Below are 25,943 nucleotides of genomic sequence, written 5' to 3' on the forward strand. Positions count from 1 at the left end.
ATTTGTACACTCATGTTCATAGTAGCATTATTCCCAATTACTAAACTGTGGAAGCACCCAATTGTCCATCAACTGATGAATGGATAAGCAAATACACACAATGGAATATTATTCAGCCTTAAAAAGGAAGGAATTCTGATATGCTACAACATGGATGAATTTTGAAGATATTATTCTAAGTGCAATAAGCCAATCACAAGACTAATACTGTATGATTCCACTTATATGTGGTACTTAGAGTAGTCAGAATCATAAAGACAGAAAATGTAATGGTGGTTGTCTAGGGCTTGAGGGAGTGGATTTTGGGGAAGTTACTATTTAATGGATGTAGATTTTCAGTTTTACAAGATGAAGAGAGTTATGGGGATGTATCATGGTGATGGTTGCACAACAATGTGAGTGTATTTAATGCCACTGAATTGTATACTTAAAAATGGTTAAGATGGTAAATTTTATGTTATGTGTATTTTACAATAACAAAAAGGCAACGAGAAATGCAACAAGTACCTCAGTAGATGCTGAAAAGGCTGTCGATAAAATTTAATATACATTCCTCACCGAAACTCTTTCAAAGCTAATAACGTAGTTTTAACTAGTAATGTAAGTAGCAATGTAAGTCTTTTTCTTAATATAATAAAGACTTAGAGTATGTGTTCCTTGAGCGTCCTTGAAGGCAAGGATCAAGTCCTCAATGATATACTAATAAACTAACAGAAAGAGAAATTAAGAAAACAGCCCTATTTATGATTGCCTCAAAAAGAATAAAATACCTTGGAATAAATTTAACCAAGGAAGTGAAAGACCTATACACTACAAGCTATAAGATGCTGATGAAAGAAATTGAAGAAGACACAAATAAAGGGAACAACACTCCATGTTTATGTACTGGAAGAATTAATGTTGTTAAAATGTCCATACTACCCAAAGCAATCAACAGGTTCATTGCAGTCCCTATCAAAATTCCAATGGCATTTTTTTCACAGAACTAGAACAAATAATTCTAAAATTTGTATAGAAACACAAAAGATCCCAAATAGCCAAAACAATCTTGAGAAAGAAGAAAAAAGCTGGACGTATCACGTGCCCTGATTTTAAACTATACTACAAAGCTACAGTAGTCAAAACAGACACATAGGTGAATGGAACAGAGTAGAGAGCCCAGAAATATACCCACACATATATGCACAATTAAATTATGACAAAGAACATACAATTGAGAAAGGATAATCTTTTGCAATAAATGCAGTTAGGAAAACTGGACAGCCACATGCAAAAGACCCCTGTTTTACACCATATACAAAAATTAGCTCAAATTTTATTAAAGACTTGAATATAAGAGGAAACCATAGAACTCCTAGAAGAAAACATAGGTGGTAACCTCATTGACATCTATCTTAGTGACGTTTTTGTGGATCTAAATTCAAAGGCAAGAGAAACAAAATCAAAAATCAACAAATGGGACAACATCAAACTAAAAAGCTTCTGCACAGTGAAGGAAACTATCATCAAAACAAAAAGACAACCTGCTGAATGGGAGAAGATATTTGCAAATCATATATCCAATATGGGGTTAATATCCAAAATATACAAAGAACTCATACACCCAACAACAAAAACCAAATCTGATTAAAAGTTGGCAGATCTCAACAGACATTTTTCCAAAGAAGACATACAGATGGCCAATAGGCACATGAAAAAATGTTAGCGGGGGCTTCCCTGGTGGACACAATGGTTGGGAGTCCGCCTGCCGATGCAGGGGACGTGGGTTCGTGCCCCGGTCCGGGAGGATCCCACATGCCGCAGAGCGGCTGGGCCCATGAGCCATGGCCACTGGGCCTGCGTGTCTGGAGCCTGTGCTCCGCAACGGGAGAGGCCACAGCGGTGAGGGCCCCGCGTACCACAAGAAAAGAAAAATGTTAGCCATCATTAATTATTAGGGAAATGCAAATCAAAACCACAATGAGATATCACCTTACACCTGTTACAATGGCTATGATTGAAAAGACAAAAAATAACTAATGTTGGAGAGGATGGGGAGAAAAGGGAGCCCTCGTGCACTGTTGATGGGAATGTAAATTGGTGCAGCCACTATTGAAAACGGTATGGAGATTTCGCAAAAAATTAATAATAGAACTATCATATGACCCAGCTATTTCACCTCTGGGTTTTTATCCAAATAACATGAAAACTCTAAGTCAAAAAGATTATGCACCCCTATGTTCACTGCAGCATTATTTACAATAGCTAAGACATGGACACAACCTAAGTGCCCATCAGTGGATGAATGAATAAAGATGTGGTATATATAATATACACAATGAAATACAACTCAGCCATAAAAGAAGAATTAAATCCTGCCATTTGTAACAACATAGGAATACCTTGAAGATATTATGCTTTTTGAAATAAGTCAGATGAAGAAAGACAAAAACTGTATGATTTCACTCATATGTAAAATCTAATAAAACAAAACAAATGAACAAACAAAATAAAACAAAAGCCAAATCATAGATACAGAGAACAGATTAGTGGTTACCAGAGGGGAAGCACTGTGGGCAAAATGGGTGAAGGGGCCAACTGTATGGTGATGGATGGAGACGACTTATGGTGAGCGCTTTGTGGTATTGAAAACATGGAGCGGTGAAAGTGCTGTTTTGCTTGAACCTAAAATGTCCATCAACTGATCTCAGGTTTGAGTCATTTGTTTATAACCAATAAACATTCTCTAGGTTTGTTTTAATTTTTGAAAAGATCAGTGAGTATCTCAGTAGATGCTGAAAAGGCTGTTGACAAAGTTCAATATACATTTCTTATCAAAACTCAAAAGTAGTAATGTAAACTGTAGTACATCTAGAAACGTAAGGCGCTTTCTTAATATAACAGAGACTTAGAGTGTGTGTTTGGGGTCCTTGGAGGTGAGGACCAAGTCCTCAATGATACATGCTAAGCCCAGTGTTACCAGCAATGACTTTTTTTTAATGTATATTTTTAAAATTATTTATTTATTTATTTGGCTGTGCTGGGTCTTAGTTGCAGCATGCATGACCTTTAGTTGCTGCATGTGGGATTTAGCTCCCTGACCAAGGATCAAACCCAGGCCCCCTGCATTGGGAGCACGGGGTCTTAGCCTGTGGACCACCAAGGAAGTCCCTGTGGGAATGTTTAGTAATTGTCTAATGAATTCACTTTGTACTGTAGACCTGCTGCCAACAACATACTTAGTGTAACAGTAAAAGTAATAAAATTAGGATATTTAGTATCAATGTTTAACACTGTTCTAGAAATTCTTGGCTTAAGTATTAACATGAAAATACTTAATCATTAGGAAGGAGAAACAAAACTCTCTTTGTAAACAGTGTATCGTTATATACCTAAAAAAATCCTGGAGGATGAACTGAAAAAGTATTTTTAGTAGCTGAGACAATTTAGCAAAATGAATAGATGCAACCTTAAACAAAATTAAACCAGAAGGCTTAGAGGAAAGGGGGCAAGTTATGAAGGGGGGACGCTTGTCTATTGCTCATGAGAATGTGCTCTGCAAGAATTAGCTCAGGTGTTCTGGTTGCAAGTAACACACACCCTCCTAATTCAGCCAGCCTAAAATTATTTTTAAGAGTAATCTCTTGTGACAAAAAAATCACAAAGACGGAGGCTCCTGGTTTACCTTCATGCTTAGCAGCATGCTGGAGCTCAGGTCGGTCCCCTTGCTGCCATCTGTCCTCACTGCCGCCTCTACACATCCTGGGCTGCGGGATGGACCCCTCGGGGCTTACAGATCCGGCAGTGTCCAGTGGGAGAAGATCCCTGGGCAAGTTACATAATATCTTTGGCCATCAGCTTTTGAATCTATAAATTGGGAGTAAATAATATATACCTCATAGTATTACTATAGGGTTTAAATACAGGTTTCCTTCCTTACTTTCTACAGTGTGGTACTGTGTCAGTCAGGCCATCTGAATGCTCTCCCCAAAGCCCAGTCAGTTCTGACTTATCTCGGAGTTTCATTTTCTCTCACTCATGTTTCAATCTCTATTTCAGTTTGCAAATCATTCGCTTTGACAGAGAATAAGATTGGAGGTCTTTCTCTTGCCCATTTGCTTTGTTTCTGAATCTTCTTTAACCCCCCATGCATATATACTTAAAAGGTTCTTTCTTTGGTTCAGAGTCTGTACCAAGCTTCAGCTCTGCTGGGCTTTATTTTACCTGATTCCATTCTGTGTTTGTTTCTGAGGATATTCCCACTTTCAATTTTGTTGTGTAGGATCAGTCACATGGGCTTGCTTTTTTTTTTGTTTTGCGGTACGCGGGCCTCTCACTGTTGTGGCCTCTCCCGTTGCGGAGCACAGGCTCCGGACGCACAGGCTCAGCGGCCATGGCTCACGGGCCCAGCCGTTCCGTGGCATGTGGGATCCTCCCGGAACGGGGCACGAACCCGCGTCCCCTGCATTGGCAGGCGGACTCCCAACCACTGCGCCACCAGGGAAGCCCTGGGACTTTTGAAATTTTTCTTATCACCCTGCTTATTTGCGATTATGGAGTTGAAATGATAATTTTATTATTTTAAAAAAATTTTTATTGGAGTATAGTTGATTTACAATGTTGTGTTAGTTTCAAGTGTACAGTAAAGTTAATCAGTTATACATATACATATATCCACCTGTTTTAGATTCTTTTCCCATATAGGCCATTACAGAGTATTGAGTAGAGTTCCCTGTGCTATACAGTAGGTCCTTATTAGTTATCTATTTTATATATAGTAGTGTGTACATGTCAATCCCAATCTCCCAATTTATCCCTATCACCCTTACCCCCTGGTAACCATAAGTTGGTTTTCTACATCTGTAACTCTGTTTCTATTTTGTACATAAGCCCATTTGTACCCTTTTTTTAGATTCCACATATAAGCGATATCATATGATATTTGTCTTTCTCTGCACTCAGTATGACAGTCCCTGGGCCCATCCATGTTGCTACAAATGGCATTATTTCATTCTTTTTTATGGTTGAGTAATATTCCATCGTATACATGTACCACTGCTTCTTTATCCATTCTTCTGTTGATGTACATTTAGGTTGCTTCCTTTCCTGGCTATTGTAAACAGTGCTGCAGTGAACATTGGGGTGCATGTGTCTTTTCGAATTATGGTTTTCTCCGGGTAAATGCCCAGGAGTGGGATTGCTGGGTCATATGGTAGTTTTATTTTTAGTTTTTTAAGGAACCTTTGTACTGTTCTCCATAGTGGCTGCACCAATTTACATTTCCACCAACAGTGTAGGAGGGTTCCCTTTTCTCCACACCCTCTCCAGCATTTCTTGTTGTAGATTTTTTGATGATGGTCATTCTGACTGATGTGAGGTAATACCTCATTGTACTTTTGATTTGCATTTTTCTAATAATTAGTGATGTTGAGCATCTTTTCATGTGCTTTTTGGTCACCTGTATATCTTCTTTGGAGAAATGTCTATTTAGATCTTCCACCCATTTTTTGATTGAGTTGTTGTTTTTTTTGATATTGAGCTGCATGAGCTGTTTGTATATTTTAGAGGTCAATCCCTTGTCGGTTGCTTCGTTTGCAAATATTTTCTCCCATTCTGAAGGTTGTCTTTTCACTTTGATTATGATTTCCTTAGCTGTGCAAGAGCTTTTAAGTTTAATTAGATCCCATTTGTTTATTTTTGTTTTTATTTTCATTTCTCTAGGAGGTGGATTGAAAAAGATCTTGCTTCGATTTGTGTCAAAGAGTGTTCTGCCTATGTTTTCCTCTAAGAGTTGTATCGTATCCAGCCTTACATTTAGGTCTTTCATCCACTTGGAGTTTATTTTTGTGTATGGTGTGAAAGTATGTTTTAATTTCATTCTTTTACATGTAGCTGTCCAGTTTTCCCAGAACCACTTATTGAAGAGACTGTCTTCTCTCCATTGTATATTCTTGCCTCCTTTGTCGTAGATTAATTGACCATAGGTGTGGGGGTTTATTTCTGGACTTTCTATCCTGTTCCATTGATTGATTATGATTTTAAAATGCTTTCGACTCCAGAGTCGTTTGCCATTCAATCATGTATAGATCTGGGGGGACATTTTTGAAATGATCTCTCTCAAGTCTGTGGCACATACCCGTTCTTGCCTGGCCTCCCCTGTCTGTGGTTTTCACTCATACGATGATGTCTTCTTCCCTCCACCTCCCTGAGTGAGTCAGAACTGAGTCTGTCTCCAGAGAAGCATTCAAGCTTCTCTGTGGGAGCTTGAATGCTCAGCCAGGTCAGTGTCTTGTCAAGGGTTCTGCTTTAGCCAAACGAGCAAAGCGTATTGAATGTCTGGGACCCCCTCGTCCTCTCTGCCAGCTGGTGCCCCATCTAGCGCGGGTAGCCGTCACACTCACCACGAGGGTACAGGCTCCGTTCCTATTGCCTGTGCCCTCAACCAGTCTTTCTAGCAAGTTCCATCCCTGTGTTTGTTCACCTCAGGGTTTATGTTCTTGACAAGTACCTAATTTATCCACCTCCCATCTGTTCTATTTCTTTCATATTCTAAGGTGCTCAGATGTTTTGACCCCATCCTTCCAGTTCCCAGCAATATCCATGAGTTGTGACTGTTAACATAAAAATAACAGTTAAATTGGACCCATTTGCCACTGTTTCTCGTTATCCTCTGGTGTGAGTGACCACACTGCATGAATATTCCAGACACATCTGCAGCACACCTCTGGTACAAAGATCACAGCCCCAGACCCCCCATCATCCCTTCAAATGCTTCTGTCCTCAAGGGCAACGGGTGGGGTTGGTGCAGGCTTGCTGGGCTGGGCAGCCAGTTCTCCGCGTTGCATCAGGAAGAGGCCTGTCTCAGGAAGCTGCCGTGTGTGTCCAGCACGGTGCGGCAGAGGCAAAGTCCAGATCAGAGTCACCATTCGTCCCTTCTTCCATTGAGCATCTCACATATGGATGGAACGTCTGCTGCAATGCCAGGGGCTGCTCTGGGCTCTGAGGGTTCCCAGGTGAGTGGAATCCTCTCCTCAGGTGCAGAGACTCAAAGTATTCTACTGCACTGTGGTGCCGATGTGTAGACTTTGTTCTGGGTGCTAAGAGGACGGGGTACCTAATCCAGCTAGGATCGAGGTGAGAGTCAGTGAGCTGTGATTCTGATTTGAGACTTGAAAGATAAATGGGAATTGACCCGATGAGAGGCCGGGGAGCAGTGGTGTGAAGATGGGGAAGGACTTCCCAGGAGGAGTGGTCTGCACGTTGGATGCCCAGGAGCTGCTCTCTGACGAGGGTGAGGGAGAGGTGGGCAGGGTGTAAGCAATTGGGTTGTTGTTGGGAGGTAAAGAATGTGGCAGGGTGGTGAGAAATGAGACTTTGAAACAGGTAGGACTTCTTTTATCCCTCGTAAGGGAACTCAGCTTATTGTCCTGTGAGTGCATTGGTGGCTGTGGTGACATGGAGGGGAATGAATACAGGACATTCGAGTCACGGGTGGAGGGGTGAGCTCCGTGTCTGCTGGAATGTGTTTGAGAAACCTGCCTGAACCTTGAGAAGCAGCCTGGCTGGAGGAGGTGGGTGTAGCGCCTGGGCTCTGATTAAACCGTGAGAACACAGGCAGCGTGTGGAGGAAGAGAACACTGGAGCCAGCTCTGAGCTGGGCTGATTGTAAAGGCGCGGGGAACGGATGGAATCAGAACGGATGGAATCAGACAGCAGGGCTCTGGGACCCGGCGGACCCATTGCTGGCAGGCCACTCGGTCTTTCTCAGGCGGTCATCGGCTCCCCTGCGTTCCCACCACGTTCTCTGTGGCCAGCCAGGTTCTTCTGCATCCCAGGGAAAGGTTGGCCTAGCTTATCTCCTCATGACTTACTGGCCGGTGAGCTGGGCTGAGTGGCGGCAGGGTCGTCGTTAAGAACGCTTGGCGGCCAGGCGCTCCTTTGGCAGATGGTATCTTTGAAACTCTTTTAAGAAACAGTTCATGTCAATGCTTATGAATTACTACAAGTATAGAAAATTATGGAAATCCACCTAATTTGTTTTGTAAAGCTAGTATAACTTGTAGAACTAGTGTAACCGAAGTAAAATTATATTGGATCATGTTTAATGATCAGAAATACAAAAATCTTGGGAAACTGAATTGAACAGTGTGTCCGCTCGGTTGGGGTGCTTGTCAGTCGACGCATCTCTGCTGAATCTAGGGCTCCCTCTCAAATCGCACAGAAACTCTCAAGGAGGAAGAGACGATGGCTGCAAGGGGTGGAATCACTTCAAGTCTCTGGAGAAGGCGGCTGTGGCCGGCTTAAGAGCGCAGCCCGGGGCGGGTGGTGGAGCCCGGGGAGCCTGGGCCGTGACAGCCCCCAGCCAAGCCCTTAGTCCTGGGATGGCGCCCAGAATGTCGGTCCCTCACGTCACCAGCCTTCTCTGGTTTTGCCCGTCCCTCTTTAGCCGGAACTTCTTCCCCCATTTCCTCACCCCGTTGTGAGACACGCGCCGCAGTGGAAAGAGCCTGGGCTTGCCAGTACGCTGCTGGCTGCAAATTCCAGCGCCTCCATGTGGCAGTTGTGTGGCCTTGGCACGTTTTGTCTCGCTGAGCCTCCGTGTCTTCAGGAAAGTGGATGCAATGCCGATACCCTTGCTGTCCCCGCCGCGCCCTCCGCAGAGGGTAGGGATGCAATGCAGGTGAGGGAACAGCGGGGCAGCGGTGTGGCTGCAGCCATTGTGCCCACTTCTCCTGGTCCTTTCCTCTCTATCTCCTGGAGAAACAGTCTTCCTCTCACTCCAGCTTCTTCACAGACGCTCTGTCTTTTCTTTCTCTAACTAAACCATCTACCGTAAGCCTTCAGAATGGAAGGGCAAGTTCTCTTCTCCCACATTCCGCCCCCGCTAAGTTAGGGAGATGGTGCAGGTGTCCCCTTGTCTCCTGGCCATCATTTCTGTACCCTTACAGTCCCGGCTACTTTGAATCCCATGCCAGTTGGCTGTGCCGCTCTTTGTCACCATTTTGCTACTGTCTGTGAGCATCTCTTCTTTGAGGACTTGGGAATGTGTCTGCTCAAATCACCGACCCGCAGTGGCACGCAGTACAGAGGCTGCCTGTGTGAGCGCCGGGTCCTTCTTCCCACGCACGGAACTGTGGGTCCCTGTGTGCTGCTTCTCTCTGCCCAATTGACAGGACGTGTTGGGTGCCCTCCTGTGTACCAGGCTCTTTGCTAGACAGTGGGGTTCAAATGTTGAACCAGGCTTATAAGGTCCCTGCCATCATTGAGCTTATATTCTCTGTAGAAATCCTCTCTCTTTCCTGTACTTCTGCCCCTACCTCTATAAACGCACTCAAGCATTTCCCATCCTTAAAAATACTTCTGCCGTAAGAATATACAGTGGGGAAAACACAGTCTCTTCAGTAAGTGGTGCTGGGAAAACTAGACAGCTACATGTAAAAGAATGAAATTAGAATATTTTCTCATACCACATACAAAAATAAACTCAAAATGGATTAAAGACCTAAACGTAAGCCCTGAAACATAAAACTCCTAGGAGACAACGTAAAGCAGAACACTCTTTGACATAAGTCCTAGCAATATTGTTTTTGGATCTGTCTCCTAAGGCAAAGGAAACAAAAGCAAAAATAAACAAATGGGACTACATCAAACTAAAAAGCTTTTAACAGGGAAGGAAACCATCGTCAAAACAAAAAGGGAACCTTCTGAATGGGAGAAAATATTTGCAAATCATATATAAGGGGTTAATATCCAAAATATATAAAGAACTCATGCAACTCAACAACAAAAAAACCAAACAACCTGATTAAAAAATGGGCAGAAGACCTGAATAGACATATTTCCAGAGAAGATATCCAGATGGCCAATAGGCACGTGAAAGGACGCTCAGCATCACTGATCACCAGGGAAATGCAAATCAGAGTCACACCGAGATATCACTGTCAGAATGGCTAACATCAACAAGTTAGCGAGGATGTGGAGAAAAGGGAACCCTGTGCACTGCTGGTGGGAATATAAGTTGGTGCAGCCACTATGGAAAACAGCATGGAGGTTCCTCAAAAAACTAAAAATAGAACTAATAGAAATAAAATGATCCTGCAGTTCTACTCCTGGATAAAACGTCCAAAGAAAATGAAAACACTGATTTGAAAAGTACATGCCACCCAGTATTCTTAGCAGCTCTATGTACAGTAGCCAAAATACGGAAGTAAACTAAGTGTCCATCAACAGATGAACGGATAAGAAGACCTGGTGTATATGTGTGTGTAGATGTATATATACTGCATTACACACACACACACACACACACACACACACACACACACACACACACAATGGACTACTACTCAGCCATAAAAAAGAATAAATTTTTGCCATGTGTAACAATGTGGATGGACCTGGAGGGTATTATGCTAAGTGAAGTAAGTCAGACAGAGAAAGACAGATACTGTCTGTTATCACTTATATGTGGGATCTAAAAAAATACAACGAATGAATATAACAACACAGAAGCAGACTCACAGACATAGAGAGCAAACTAGTGGTTACCAGTGGGGAGAGGGAAGGATGGAGGGGCAAGATAGGGGTAGGAGGTTAAGAGGTACAAACTGCTATGTCTAAAATAATAAACAAGGATATATTGTACAGCCCAGGGAAATATAGCCATTATTTTGTAATAACTTTAAATGGAGTATAATCTATAAAAATTTAGAATCACTGTGTTGTACACCTGAAACTAATATAATCTTGTAAATCAACTGTACCTTAATTTAAAGCAGTTTTTTTCTGTTTGTTTTGTTTTGGCTGCGTTGGGTCTTTGTTGCTGTGCGTGGGCTTTCTCTAGTTGCGGTGAGCCGGGGCTACTATTCGTTGCAGTGCGTGGGCTTCTCATTGCGGTGGCTTCTCTTGTTGTGGAGCACAGGCTCTAGGCACGTGCGCTTCAGTAGTTGTGGCACACAGGCTCAGTCGTTGTGGCTCACGGGCTCTAGAGGGCAGGCTCAGTCGTTGTGGCTCACGGGCTCTAGAGGGCAGGCTCAGTCGTTGTGGCTCACGGGCTCTAGAGGGCAGGCTCAGTAGTTGTGGCGCACGGGCTTAGTTGCTCCGCGGCATGTGGTATCCTTCTGGACCAGGGATCGAACCTGTGTCTCCTGCATTGGCAGGCGGATTCTTAACCACTGCACCACCAGGGAAGTCCCTTAAAGCAGTTTTTTAAATAATAAAAAAACAAAACAAAACATGTCTGCCCTTGTCGTGCATCCCTTTAGCCACCACCCCTCCCCTCTGGTCTTCACCGCTTACCCTGGAGCAGCTGTTTGCCCCGGCAGCTGGGCTTCTGTGCCAGCCATGGTGCTGAAACCGCTGGCCAGAAATCCCGAATGTCCTGTGGGCTGAGAAGGCGCGGTGCTGCCCTGTCCCCTCCTGAACCCCGCCCGGTGACACAGCTCCCGCCTCACTGCTTCACTCTTTCCTCGCATTCTCCCTTCATTCTTTGCTGCCGCCTACGCCTCCTGTGTTTCTCCTCGTCTGACTGCTGGCCTTGTCTGCGCTGCTCTCCCCAGCCGTTCTCTGGCCCTTCTACACACTCCTCCTGGGAGGTTTCGGCCAAGGCCACGTCTGTGCTGCCAATTCCACAAAGAAGGCCCCCAGAGCTGCCTGGGCTCCCGCGGGCCCTGCCCTTTTCCTCTGTCCCCTCTCTCGCCTGGTGGGCCCCTTATCAACACCAGGAGCCGGGCCTTTCCGACGCAGACCTCTCCTCCTCCCGACGCGCTCCACACTGAGCTGGTCCCGGGTCCTTGGATACACCTCCTGGGCCCCTCTCTCGTTCTCTCGTCCCCATTTCTTCTCTCATATTCAGAGGCTTCCATTGTGTCTTTCCCGGACTATTACATTAGCCTCTTTTTATTCATCTTTAACTTTTTATTTGTATAAAATATAAAGGGATTCAGAGATAAATAAAATATAATCTCTGCCCTTGAGAAGCGCACGGTCCTGGCTGGTCACGGGCTTGTATACAAACATGTCTTGTAAACGAGCCCGTCTCCTGGCAGCAGGCAAGCTGCACCAGGAGAAGCAGGTGCCGTCTGTTGGGCCACACAGGTGTGAGACGAGGCAGGCGCTGATGAAGGTGCCACCTGTGGCTGATGGCTGGCCTCCCGACACCCTTGAGTGCCTCTCTGGCCAGGTGTTTCTGTCCTGTACTCTCTCCTTCAGCACACTTGTAGATTTCCAAGACCTCCTGCACACCTCGGTGGGCATCTTTCCGGGAATCTGACCTTTATTCAGTTAAACTGTGGCAGAGGAAGATTTGCACAAAAAAAGACCCCACACGATACACACACAGAGACGACCTCTCTGGTGCCCGAGTGTCTCCTGGGTTGAATGAGGCCTAACTCAGATACACCTGATTTCACTCGTGAACTTAGCCCAGCCCACATAAAACCCGGAGCCCACAGTTTCTCTTCTTGATTCTTTAATTGTTTAGTCAGTATCCTGTCATGTCAACACGATCAGAAAAAGCAGATCTAAGGAATAGGCTCCAAAGCAGCAGCTCAGGTATTTCTACTGTTAACATGAGAGTTAGGGGGCTTCCCCAGTGGCGCAGTGGTTGAGAGTCCGCCTGCCGATGCAGGGGACGTGGGTTCGTGCCCCGGTCCGGGAAGATCCCACATGCCGTGGAGCGGCTGGACCCGTGAGCCATGGCCGCTGAGCCTGCGCGTCCGGAGCCTGTGCTCCACAACGGGAGAGGCCACAGCGGTGAGAGGCCTGCGTACCACAAAAAAAAAAAAAAGAGAGAGAGAGAGAGAGAGTTAGGGCTAGATTTGGGGCAGGGTGACCAGTATATTCCCTCTTGTCACCGGACCCCCGTGCCCTGCACGCAGCAGGGCTCAGCCTGCATCCTACAGCCTCTCCCTGAGACAAGAGCATCCTTCTCCTGCAGCATCCAGGGCAGGGAGAGAGTCCACAGACATGTCAGCCCACCCCGCTGGCATCCGCCCCGTAGGTCGTCGCCTTATCTGGGAACTGGGTTCACCTGGATGACAGGTACTCTGCCCTGATTAAACGTTAATCCAGCAGGTGAGAGTGGAGCTGATCCTTCAGCAAACTGTTCTCAGAAAGTGCGTGGAGGTGCCGGTGATGATTCTGGCCGAGATTCGGGAACACAGGGTCCTCTTTTCGGTTCTCTCTGAGTTGACTCACCTTTCCACGCCCAGGCTGTTTAGGCTGTAAGGGACACTCGGCCCTCTCCGTTGGTAATTTTTTGGTGCACCTCCCCGAGGTCTTGGCAGGGCTGCCCTGCGTGTCACTCAGCCTGATCCCGCCAATGTCCCTCCATCACTTAGACACCCTCTTGGGTTGTGGTGCTTTCTGGCTGTCTGCATCCAGTAGAGGAGAAGCTCCGGGAGGCCGGGGCTGGCATGTCCCCTTTGCTCGTCACCTGATCCCGGGTGCCCTGCTGTGTCTGGGCCCTGGCTGTGATGGGCTGTGGGTTTTTTCTGCTGCGCTCACATCTGCTTACCTGTCTTTCAGGAGCCCAGCAGCTGGGGCTGCCGTTTTACACCGACCCTGGAGGACCAGGGGTGAATCCTGCTGGGAACCCTGTGGCGATGGCTTTCCAGGTCCAACCCAACTCACCCCAGGGAAGCATGGCCTACCCACCGCCCCCTTCCTACTGCAACACGCCACCGCCCCCCTATGAACAGGTGGTGAAGGCCAAGTAGCCGGGAGCAGCCTGGCACCTGCCTGTGCAACTGGCCGGGGAGGCCGGGGGAGGCTGTCGCCCGCCCTCCCTGGCGCCCCATCACTGTTCACCTCCAGGAATGGTCTTCTGAGCCACTAAGGGCAAATTCCTTTCTGATATCTTCAAAGCAAGCACAGCTTCCTTTCAAGCTTTCCTTGGAGGACCAGTATTTGAATTCACCCCGTGTCTCCTCTGTTGCTTCTGTTTCCAATGTCATCTGTGCTCTGGCCGAGTGGACAGTCCCGAGGGTTGACCCCCAAGGGTGGCGCACCCAGACCCTCACGGGAGAGACCCCGGCAGAAGGTGAGGCAGGGCGCGTGCAGGTGAGTACGCGCGAACGCGAGGAGGGGCCCAGGGCGCCCGGAAGGCCACACACACGGCAGGTGGCCCGTCTGAAATGAGGCACCACAGGGCCAGCTGTGTGAGCCCCTTGCCCGCCAGTCTTCCTCTTCCAAAGGCTCTCAGAGAAACAGGCGTGGGCGGCGCAGCCGCGGAGCCCTCTCTTCTCCATCCCCTTCCTGAAGACCAGAGCTGCCCTCTGCACAGCCAGGGCGGGGAGAGCCCTGGGCATGGCTTGCACCTCAAGGAGATGGGGATCCAGAGTCAGGCCAAGCTGCTGTCTATAGTTACCTGAAAGTCACTAAGGAACGTTATTTAAATTCATGGGAAATTGCCCCCTGCCTCCAACCGGACATTGCGTTTGATGAGCTCTTGGTCTGACTTGGGGAAAAAAGTGTTCGAGCCCTTTTCAGTGTGTCCTGTGGAAGGTGGCGTGGAGTCCTGTCCTGAGGTCAGACTCGGAGTCTTTCCTGGACATCGGCAGCTCTCTGGCCTGGGATCACGGCCAGGCAGCTCTGCGCCCTCCCCTGAGGTAGCTCTGACGGTGCGTTGTGATGGACGCTTTCAAAGCAGACAGGCACGTCCGGCTGGGAAGCCACGTCAGCCTCTGGAGAGAGGTGTCCCGGCAGGGCGCAGTCAGTGGCTCGAGCCTGGGCTGGGCAGGCCTGGGCCCTGGCTGGTTGGCCTCAGCAGGTGTACGCCGGGCTCCAAACAGGAGGAGCTTGCTAAGAAAGAGACGGGAACGCAAGACCCCAGGACTGCAGAGCGATCTCTTCAGAAAGGGCTGAACAGATTTCACTGATGATGAGTTCATCAAAATTAGAATAAAGAAGATCTGGTTGGAAACGCAAAGGCTGGCTCAGAAACCTCTCTGGCCCTGGGATCACAGGTAGTCCTGGGGTTGTCAGGGGGCCGGGGTCCTGTTCCTCTGCGTAGTGAGTACTGCCCACGATCACGTATTTAAACCCAGAGTGAGCCCTGACAGGTCACGTACAGGAAGGGCAAAGCCGCATAGCCGAGACATGTAGATACCTGTATATGTAGTGGTGGGGTGAAGTGCTTTTTTTTTTTTTTTTTTTGCGGTACGCGGGCCTCTCACTGCTGTGGCCTCTCCCATTGTGGAGCACAGGCTCCGGACGCGCAGGCTCAGCGGCCATGGCTCACGGGCCCAGCCGCTCCACGGCACGTGGGATCTTCCCGGACCGGGGCACGAACCCGCGTCCCCTGCATCGGCAGGCGGACTCTCAACCACTGCGCCACCAGGGAAGCCCAGAGTGCTTATTTTTGAAATGAACTCAACAGAGCCTCTTGAGGAGTTGTCACTCATTGAACCTGAGCGTCAGGACATCTCACCGAGTAGATACTGAGGGTTTTCATTCCCTAGCCCTAGTCTCCGTGTCCCTGCTCTACTGGGACACGTCTGTGGCGTAGGAGTGAGGAATCAGGATGGGGCCACAGTGACTTACCTTTTCTAAGGGTGGGGAATCTGGGAGCCTCCCCGGGAATTCCACAGGACGCCCCTGGATCCAGATGAACCCCTTGGAAACAGTCTGTGAACACGGATGCTGTTGCCGGTGTCTTTGACCACCGAGTGTGACCTCCGAACTCCTGGGCCCAACTTCAGTACCTCCCCGCACTCAAGTCCTTGATTCGAACGAGACAACAAAGCGCAACATTTGCTGTTTACAACCCAGGACAACTACATGGGTCCAGAAGGTCCTCTTCCTCCAGGTCATTCGTTTTGCATTTTCAGGTCCAGTTTCTCCCTTTACGGTTCTGAGGAGGAAGCGCGCCGAGAGCTGCCCCTGGTGTTGGACTGGGCGCAGCTGAGTAGCCACCCAAATGTCCGTGACGAAATTTTGTTTATCTTTTTGATAGCAAATGATCTTGAGACAATGATTTAGGTAGCACTCAACAATTTTATATTCATGTTTGTGTGAGATAAATTTTGTTTTCCCTTGAACCGGGGTGAGAACCCACTACTGTGGGCACTGACACTGTGTGTGGAAATTCCACTCGCAGTGACATTTCTTGCCCATTCTGTTTCCCCTCGTGCTGTCGGTGGACAGTGCCCACTGCCTGGAGCCGGTCCAGCTCCTGGTGTGTGAAGTTCCACAGAGTTCCGTAGCAGGTGTGGCCAGGAGGAGCTGGGAGCAGATCCGTGCGTGCTTTTCCTCTTGTAACACTTGGCTTATTTCTCTTTTCTGTTCTTTTGATAGGGTCATGTTTCCTATGTATGCAAAATAAAAATAAATTTGGGTGTGTGCTTTGACGCTTTTGCTGGGGAGTGGGAAAGAGGGGAGAGACGAAGTTTCTGAAGAAGGATGCACAGTGGGCTCTCAGTTCAGCTGGGTGGGGTGGAGTGCGTGAGGAACGCACCCAGTCTCAGGAGAACTGGAAATTAGATGCTATCCAAGAAGATAAGGAACTTTTGTTTCACCAACACATTTAAAATATCTAGCTAAGGAAAAAATTATCGGAATAGGAAGACAGAAGCATTAATTATGTGGACTCACAGCTAATACTGATATTAATTATCTGGGGGCCTGAGTGTGCTTTGCATAGGTAGGGGAGCCTTGATTTTAAAATCCAACTCTAGGGCTTCCCTGGTGGCTCAGTGGTTAAGAATCCGCCTGCCAACGCAGGGTACACGGGTTCGAGCCCTGGTCCGGGAAGATCCCACATGCCGCGGAGCTACTAAGCCCGTGTGCCACAACTACTGAGCCCACGTGCTGCAACTACTGAAGCCTGTGCACCTAGAGCCCATGCTTCACAACAAAGAGAAGCCACTGCAATGAGAAGCCCGCGCACCACAAAGAAGAGTAGCCCCCGCTCGCCGCAACTAGAGAAAGCCCGCGCGCAACAACGAAGACCCAATGCAGCCAAAAATAAATAAATAAATATATTAAAAAAAAGAAAGAATCCAACTCTATTTGGTCAGAAACTGTATTTGTCTCACAGATCTATAGCTGCTACAGTTAGGCTGTATTTTAGATGAATCACCAACTGGGATAATGTTTATCAAGAAGTGTCTTATAATTTACTATATTAAAACAGGACAGGAAACAAGGTAGAAGAAGCCAGCCTGCCTGCTGGTGGGGAACGCAGAGCTGAGTTAGACGCCTCACTGGACAACCCGCTGGTCCTCAGCTTCCCCCAGTGAAACGGGAGCAGGTCATTTACACATCAAAGGTCATGACTGGAGATGGCAAACAGTACTCACTCTTGTCTGTCCCTCCCAAATTTCACGGAACTCCAAAAAGTCCATAATAGTTATCAAGGCAAAAAAGTGCAAGATCAGGAATTGTAATTTCTGAAATAGAAGGTGAGTTGCTATCAAGCAAGGGTAGGGAGGGAAAGGCAGTAGTTGGCTTCGTCACGCCTGTCATGGTCAGGAGGAAGTCAGCAGCGTGCCCCCGTGTGGGTGCAGAAGAGATGCGGATACGGATTGCAGAAGTCGTGTCCTCTCGCCAGAGCCCTCATCCCCCAGAACCTGCTAACCACGCGTGCCCTTGAATGAGTTTCTCCCCTCAGAGGTGACAAGGTTGTACTCACAGGCAGCTAGGACCTTTCTCACCGGAGTCTAGGACTGGGCCCTAGGATGCAGGTACAGGAGTTGGATGGGTGGAGGGGTGAGGGGGGCAGAAAGAAGGTGACAGGATCCACCGAGGGCAGAGTCTGGTGGGCGGGAGGCCTCCTGTCTCCAGGTCCCCGGGCAGGCAGTCCCGCTCTCCACGCCCCTTCTCTGCGCTCCCCTGGGGAGATGCGAAGCCTGGTCCCTCCCTCCAGGCGGCGGAGCGGGGAGGGTCCGTTTGTCTCGTCCTCAAGTACCCAAAGGCCCCAGTGCCCGGCACGTGTAGTTCGGTTCTGGGGAGCCCTGGGAAGGCACGTCCGCGCCTAGCTCAGGCCGGTGCCCGGCCAGCCAAGTACCCCAGAGCCTGGGGAGGACGCTCTGGGCGCGCTGACCTTGGAGACCGGCTCCCTCTGCCCACCTTCTGCGCTTGCTCTCGCCGTGCCGTCCTCGTCGCCCTGTGTTGTGGTGAGAGCCCTGGCTTAAAACTCGCGGTGGAGCCGCGCGAGGGACCATACGCGCACATGGACGGGCGTTCCGGACGCCCTGCCTCGGAGTCGCCCTGACGACTGGGGGCACGGGACGTCTTGGTGTCCCCGTTTCCCCATCTGGAAAGTGAGGCTACGGAGGCGCCCAGGGTGTGGTGCGAGTTGGACAGCCAGCGACGCATGCGACACCCCGCGATGAGCCCGGGACCTGGGACCGCGGCTTCTGCGCCCAGATCGCCCGCCCAGAGAGGGGACCGGAGACTGGGCCTCGGGCCCCGCCCCAGCCCCGCCCCGCCCCGAGCCAGGTTGGGGCGCGGCACCTGCGTGAAGCGGGTGGGGCGGCCCCGGGGAGGCTCCAGGAGGGGACCCTGCTTAGCCCTTCGTGGCAAAGTCCCTGCTGATATTTTTTTACTCAAAACCAAACCCATGCCTTTATTTTTAATCTAAAATGAAGACCGTACAGGAAAGCACAAAGCAAAAGGTAAACAGAAATCACCTGCGACCCCAGTATCCCGAGACTGCAGCTGGGCGTGTTTCCGTCGCTTTCCAGGTCCCTCGCTCTGACGACACAGGTGCACCGCGGGATCCTTCGTAGCCCGCTTTCCGCTAGCATTTTTCCTGGCATTTAAATAGTCTCCTGCTTCTTCCCTGCAATGATTAAACAGCGCCCCACCACACGGCTGCGCCGCAGGTGATTTAACCCACACACTCCGATCTAATTTTGGGGTCGTTCCATTTTATTTTTCATTTTTAAACAGCAAAGTATTCTACACACCCAGAATAATGAGTGTAACTTTTGCCTAAGGCGTATGGTGGATGCCGGCCGGATGCTCGGGAGCGAGCGGCGAGGGGCCGGGCCGGTGGTGGGTGAGGACGCAGGGGACCCGAGTCGCCCTGAACTCCCGCCGGGCCCCCCCGAGGCGCTCCCTCCCGCGCCAGCCCGGACCCCCCGGGCCGTGGACGCCTAGTCCCGGATGACTGTGCGGGCCGAGATCGCCTACAAACCCCCAGGACGGTGGCTGCCGTGGAAAACCAGGCTTTCTTGGGACGCCTCTCAGTTTGCTGGCATAACCGCGGATGCTGCAGAGCGATGTACTCACGTGAACACGCAAGCCACTCAGGACACAGGACGGAGGCGCCCCGCGCAGCTGCTCCACTGCGCCGCCTACCACCCCCTGCATTTCTTCCTAATTTTACCACATACATGTTTTGTTTCACTTTTCGGTATTAATGTATTTCTCCAACTTGCTTTTTTTGCGAAAATTGTTGCTAATTTTTCCCTATTATGGACAATGCTGTGCTGAGCGAGCTTGTGACCATTTTTAATGGTCATCCACATTTATTTCCTCAGAATAAAACCTTAGACTTAAATTGCTGGCTCGAAGCATCTGTACCTTTCTTTGGGCTTTCAGCAAATATTCCCATTAGGAAGATTGTACTGACGTGTCCCAGCAGGCTTCGCAGGCACTGCATATGAGCCACGGTCCATGCATAGCTACCAACTTGAGGAGGGGCCGGAAGCCCCATTTTTGTTCAATTTGTATCATTTATTACATGAATCTCTTACCAACTGTGAGAAGCACCTTCTCGAAAGGTGTGTGGTTGGCAAGACCAAGGCTGGCAAGACTAAGCTCTCATGGAAAAGAGAAGGTTGGGGAGAAAACATGAAATATAGCATATATTAAATAAATATATTTATGAAATATTTATGATATAGAAACGTGGCACTGAATATATATAGCATTAAGTATATAGATACATGAAATGTAGCTTTAAATATGTATTACGAGTGGAGTAAGTAAAACTCTAAGCCGTCCACCCCCAAATACCTCTGGCACTCTTCTCCTGAATGTCCTTCCTCAGTTTATTATTCGGGTGGCAGCACCACGGTCTGGGGCAGCCTCTCCCCTGTTCTTTGAGGACGCACACATCCTACCTCTTGAAGTGTTTGCACCAGCCCAGACCTGGCAACCTGAGTCCTCATTTTCATTCTTCAGAGAGCACACTGCACTCATCATGGGCTCTGGAGTCAAAGCATCTCTGCCGCTGAAACTCACTGGTTAGCCTCCGGTGAGGGATTCTGCACTCTGAGCATCAGCTTCCTCAACTGAACCGTGAGGACAGGAACACCTCCATGTTGTTTGGTTTAATCCAACCCCCATTCCCTTCCCTGTTTCTTCTGTAGAAGCCAGAAGAGCCACACATTTTCTTTGCGACGGGCACAGTCTTGGCCAATGATAGATACTACAGAAGTCTACTCTGGGCCTCTGGGAGAGATTTCACTTTTGTCATAAATGAGACTGGAGTTGCTGGCACTGCCACATGCAGGTTCACCCTGCTTTCAACACTGATGTGATACCTGGAGCTGCAGCAGCTACCTTGTGAACATGACGGAAAGGCCAAGATGATCACAGAGATACCAGCTTTCATAGGGTTGAACCAATTCTAGGTTTCTTATTACCTGAAAAAATAAATTCCTGTTAATCAGAGATTTTCTGTAGTAACCTTCCTTGTGGGGTGGCTGTGAGAATCATGTGAAGTAATTTTTTTAAGGACTAAATACAGTACCTAACACTGATAAATATTTTATGATTATTTTTAGTAGTGTGATCTCAGTTGCCACAGGGTATTTTCGACTCTGATATATGCATGGCCAGGAGTACGAAGATGCTTGTCGAAGGTGATTCTCTGCTTCCAGCTAGCATCAGTGACCTTGGGCAAGTCTTGAACCTCTATGGGCCTCTCAGTTTCCTCAGCTGCTTATAAAAATCAAACTTCCCTCTCAGCTCTAATATTCTTTGATTTTATTTTCTTTTCCCTAGAAATCTTTCCATCACAGGATGTAGCATCCCGACTGACGAGCAGAGAAGGATGTGGAGGGCGTGTGATATTCCTAGTGCAGTTTACAAGTCCCTCAGGACACCCTGGGACTCCCAACCAGGCCTCTGCATGTGATGCAGTACTGAGTACAAAATACCACCTAAGAAAGTCTTGCCAAAAATGTCCAACCAGGATATAACCACATCTGGAGCAGCGTTATCCGACAGAAATTTTTATGATGATGGAAATACTTGCACTGCCCAGTACAGTAGCCACGGGCTAAATGTGGATATTGGGCAGTTGAAATGAGGCTAGGATACATATAGTTGATTCACCTTGTTATACAGCAGAAACTAACACAACATTGTAAAGCAATTATAGTCCAACAAAGATGTTAAAAAAAAAAAAAGAAATGAGGCTAGGGAGATGCAGGAACTGGATTTTAAAATTTAACTTAATCTTCATGAAACTAATTTACATTCAGATACTCACCGGTGGCTAGTGGTTACCATATTGGACAGTGTAGCTCCGGAGTCCAAACTGAACCTCCAAGTTTCAGGAAGTGGGAGATGGCAGGACAAGTTTCCGTGGGGAAAGAATCAGACAAACTCATGGGGGAGATTTATGAGACAACAGTCCTGGTGTCTTCAGAAAGTTGATGTCGTTAAAAACAAAACAAAAAAGCAGGTGAGTGTCCTAGGTTATGAAAAGATTAACAAAATATAAAGCAGGAACCTAGATTGGATCCCGACGGAAAACAACAATACAGACTTAAAGCACTCCTGACTCGGTCGGGGCACCGGACATGGCCTGGATGCAGCGTAATATTACAGAATCATTGTTAGTTTTCTCAGGTGTGACACTGGTATTGTGATTATGCAGCACATTATTATTATAATAATTTATTTTATTTTTGGCTGCGTTGGGTCTTCGTTGCTGCGCGCGGGCTTCTCTCTGATTGCGGCGAGCGGGGGCTGCTCATCGTTGCAGTGCGCGGGCTTCTCATTGCGGTGGCCTCTCTTGTTGCGGAGCACAGGCCCTAGAGCACAGAGGTTTCAGTGGTTGCAGCACGCGGGCTCAGTAGTTGTGGCTCACGGGCTGTAGAGTGCAGGCTAAGTAGTTGTGGCACACGGGCTTAGTTGCTCTGCAGCGTGTGGGATCTTCCCGGACCAGGGATTGAACCTGTGTCCCCTGCATTGGCAGGCAGATTCTTAACCACTGAGCCACCAGGGAAGTCCCTACATCATGTTTTTTAAAAGCTCCCATTGGATCACATTGGTTTACAAACATGTTGTTATTTTAAAAAAAAGCTTTTTCTTGATCTTATTTCTCTTACCAACTATGACCCCATTTCTTTCCTCTCTTTTGCAACCAAGCTCCTTTTAGCGTTGTCTGTTCTGCTCACCAATTCACCGAGGACCTCCAGGCTGCTGGATGCAATGGCCAACTCCTAGCATTTCTCTCACTTATCAGGATCGGCTGAAACAGCTGGTCACTCCTCTGCACACGTAAAATTTCCTCACTGGCCTCCAGGAAAACAGACCTCTACCCAATGAGGTAGAGGTCTTCTTCTCATCCTCCTTTGCTGGAGCAAACTCCTCCCGATTCTTGGTGTGACGTGGCCAAGGCTCTGCCTTAGCTCCTTCCTTCCCTATTCCCTTTCCCCTCACTTTCTGGGTGAGCTCTCTCAGCTCATAGCTGTAAATAATCAACATGCAAATGACTCCAAAGTGTCAGTTCCCTCCCAGATTTCTCTCCAAACTCCAGCCGTCCCGGTCACCTCAGACTCCACATGCCCTGACCCCCGACTGGCCTCTTGCACATCTCAGCTGCTGGCGACGCCCCTTCCAAGGCTAACTCTGCTCTCTCGTGCTCTGCACTGGCCGTCAGGAATCCTACTGGCTCTAGGACACAGCAAGAGGCCGACCATTCTCGCCAAGCCCACATCATTTCTCTCCTGGACCAGCCTTCTGGTTTCCCTACGTCCACCAGGCATTCTCTCAGGATGTCCCCTTCGACGCATCAATCAGATAACATCCTTCCTTTGCTCAAACCCTCCAGTGGCTCTGTACTTCACCCAGAGCAAAAGCCAAACTCCTCCGAATGGCCTTCCAGGCCCGGGCCTTCCTTCCTCCCCGCCCCCTCCCCCGTGTGGTCATTCACTCCACTCTTGAACAGGGCACGGCCTTTGTCAGGTGCTCTTTCCACAGATACTCATCTGGCCAACTCCTTCAATTTCTTCAAGTCTTGGCTCAAATGTCACCGTCTCTAGTCTTACTCTGACCATCCTGTTTAAAACAGTAATTTGTGTTCTCTCCACCATCAGTCCCTCTTATTTTGTTTTATTCTATCTTTTTTTCCATATTATTTATTACCTTATAACATAGGAGAACATTTGTCTATTTAGCCTTATTGCTTGTCTCTCGCTGCTACACAAACTCTACAAGATAAAACTTTTTGACTGTTTTGATCACTGATGGATTCCAAGTGCCCAGAATAATGTGTGGCATTGAATAAGCCCTTCATGACTATGTGTTGAATAAATTAAGATCCTCAAAGAGATAAAATATTGCAACAAGAAGAGGATATACACAAAAGAGACCCTGAGAACAAGAAAAACTCCTGGAACTAAACACACAATGGAAGGATTCGAAAATAAAGTTGAAATCTCTTGGAAAGGAAAGCAAAAAGGTGGAAGGGAAAAAAACATTAAGAAATAATTCAAGAAAATTTCCTAGAATTGAAACACACAAGTTCCCAGATTGGAAGGGCCTACCAAGGACCCAGGACTACGTCGACAGATGAATGGATAAAGAAGATGTGGCACATATATACAGTGGAATCTTACTCATCCATAAAAAGAAACGAAATTGAGTTATTGGTGGTGAGGTGGATGGACCTAGAGCCTGTCATACAGAGTGAAGTAAGTCAGAAAGAGAAAAATAAATACCGTATACTAACATATATATATGGAATCTAAGAAAAAACCAAAAAGTTCTGAAGAACATAGGGGCAGGACAGGAATAAAGATGCAGACATAGAGAATGGACTTGAGGACACGGAGAGGGGGAGGGGTAAGCTGGGACGAAGCCAGAGAGTGGCATGGACATATATACACTACCAAATGTAAAATAGATAGCTAGTGGGAAGCAGCTGCATAGCACAGGGAGATCAGCTCGGTGCTTTGTGACCACCTAGAGGGGTGGGATAGGGAGGGTGGGAGGGAGACGAGAGAGGGAGGAGATATGGGGATATATGTATATGTACAGCTGATTCACTTTGTTATAAAGCAGAAACTAACACACCATTGTAAAGCAATATACTCCAATAAAGATGTTAAAGAAAAAAAAAAAAACCCAGGACTAGGCTCATCATCGTGACAGAGAAAAAACTGTACAATTTGCAAAGTGCTCACAATCAAAACACAACATCTGAGCACAAGGAAACAAGAATCACTGTGGCTCTGAGGTTCTCGGAGGTAACACTGGAAGCTAGATGTCAGTACGATGCCTTGAAATTTCAGGAGGAAAGTGGCTTCCAGTGCAGAATTCTCTAAACAATCTCTGATTCAAGTGTCAGGGCAGAACAATGACACCCTTCAGGCAGGCAAGTTCTCAGGACTTTCAGTTCAGCTGCAGGGAGCATGGTCCTTCTTGCTACTGGAGAGCCTCTGGAGGCAGCACCGTCCTGTTCATTACCCCCCTTTTAGTTCCCAGCAGCCAAGCATAAAGTGCTGGATAACTTCCCTGTGGCCTCTCTGACGAAATGGTTGAAAAGCTGGCTTCCTCAGTTCTTGGGACCGTGGGAGACACTTGTATGATTGTGGGTGGATATGTGATTATGCTGCTTGCTACATGCTTTATTCTCTCATGAACACTACTTTAAGGAGGGCGTAAGGTTCCTGTTAACATGTGACCAGCACTGCATCTGATGATGATCTTATGAAAGCCACAAGGATCTACCTGGTACAAAAGCGGGAAGACCTCCAGGGGCATTAAACAAAGAACAGGCTGGAGGACAGAGAACCCAGCCTCTCTGAACTTCTAGATTTTGTGTAAGCCTGGAACTGTGGCTTGGTTCCTCCTTGCCCCTGTGGCAGACTCTTCCCCTTGAAAGACCCTGGTGCGGCTGGGCACACACACGCCCACGCCCACGCCCACAATGGCCGAAAGCTCGGGGATGCTAGGCAGAGCAGTGGTGCGCGATGGTGGCGTGGCTTGGGATTTTGGAGCTGGACAGACCTGGGTTTTCATTTCATTACTCAGGGGAGTGAGCCCGTTTCTTCACACACAAGCACTACATGCACACCTTCAAGTCCCCCATCACAGAGCACTTCCGCGTGCTAGATGCTTTCTCCATTTGTTATTCCGTTTTAATTCTCCCACTAACCAAATAAGGTTGGTTAGTCCAAATAAGGTCCTGATTACACAGAGAGACTCTGTAGGAAACAGCTGATCCAAATTCACACAAGCTGCTCCAGCCTCTGCGCTGGATGCCCACTCCACAGGCTCCTTGACGACTGGGGCCAGCCGCAGCCTCACGCCAGAGGTCACGGCGCCGCAAGGCTGAACCGGTCACGCTTCGCCGCGGTGCCCTCCTGCCATTAGCAGAAGTGCACGCCCGGAGGCCCGCCGCCCCGCCCGCGCTGCGGAGGAGCTGTCCGAGGTCCTGACACAGGCGGGCCGGCCTGAGCCTGAGCGGGGCTGCGCCCTGCCGCAGGCGTCCGTCGCGGGGCCGGGCGAGCTGCAGGAGGGTGGCTGTCGCCGTCACTCTCGGCACCGAGCACAAGGCCTGGCATGCTGGGTGGAGCACTTGAGCAAACTGGAGACGGAAATGGGGGCAGGGGCGCGTTGCGAGGTCGACTGGACGCGTCATAGCCTCCGTCACCCAGAGACCCAACCCCAGGGAGCAGGGGCCGTGGAGGAGCCTGCGGCCTTCCTCTGATCAGGAGAAGCGATGACGCAGCACGGCCTTCCAGGCCACCGGCCAGTTTGACAGAAGGCTGACA

The 25,943-nt window shown here is 48.3% G+C and overlaps 1 protein-coding gene across 1 annotated transcript in view; it reads left to right on the forward strand.

Annotated features, from left to right (window-relative positions):
- VOPP1 (VOPP1 WW domain binding protein) overlaps nt 1-14,908 on the forward strand; it is a 133,640-nt gene extending 118,732 nt beyond the window's left edge. Inside the window, exon 5 of the mRNA XM_060157489.1 lies at nt 13,507-14,908. Coding sequence (XP_060013472.1) covers nt 13,507-13,697 — 191 coding nt within the window. The 3' untranslated portion in view covers nt 13,698-14,908. The remainder of the gene's footprint in view (nt 1-13,506) is intronic.
- Nucleotides 14,909-25,943: the final 11,035 nt, after the last annotated feature.

Source organism: Lagenorhynchus albirostris, chromosome 8 (assembly GCF_949774975.1).
Source record: "Lagenorhynchus albirostris chromosome 8, mLagAlb1.1, whole genome shotgun sequence".
NCBI lineage: Eukaryota > Metazoa > Chordata > Mammalia > Artiodactyla > Delphinidae > Lagenorhynchus > Lagenorhynchus albirostris.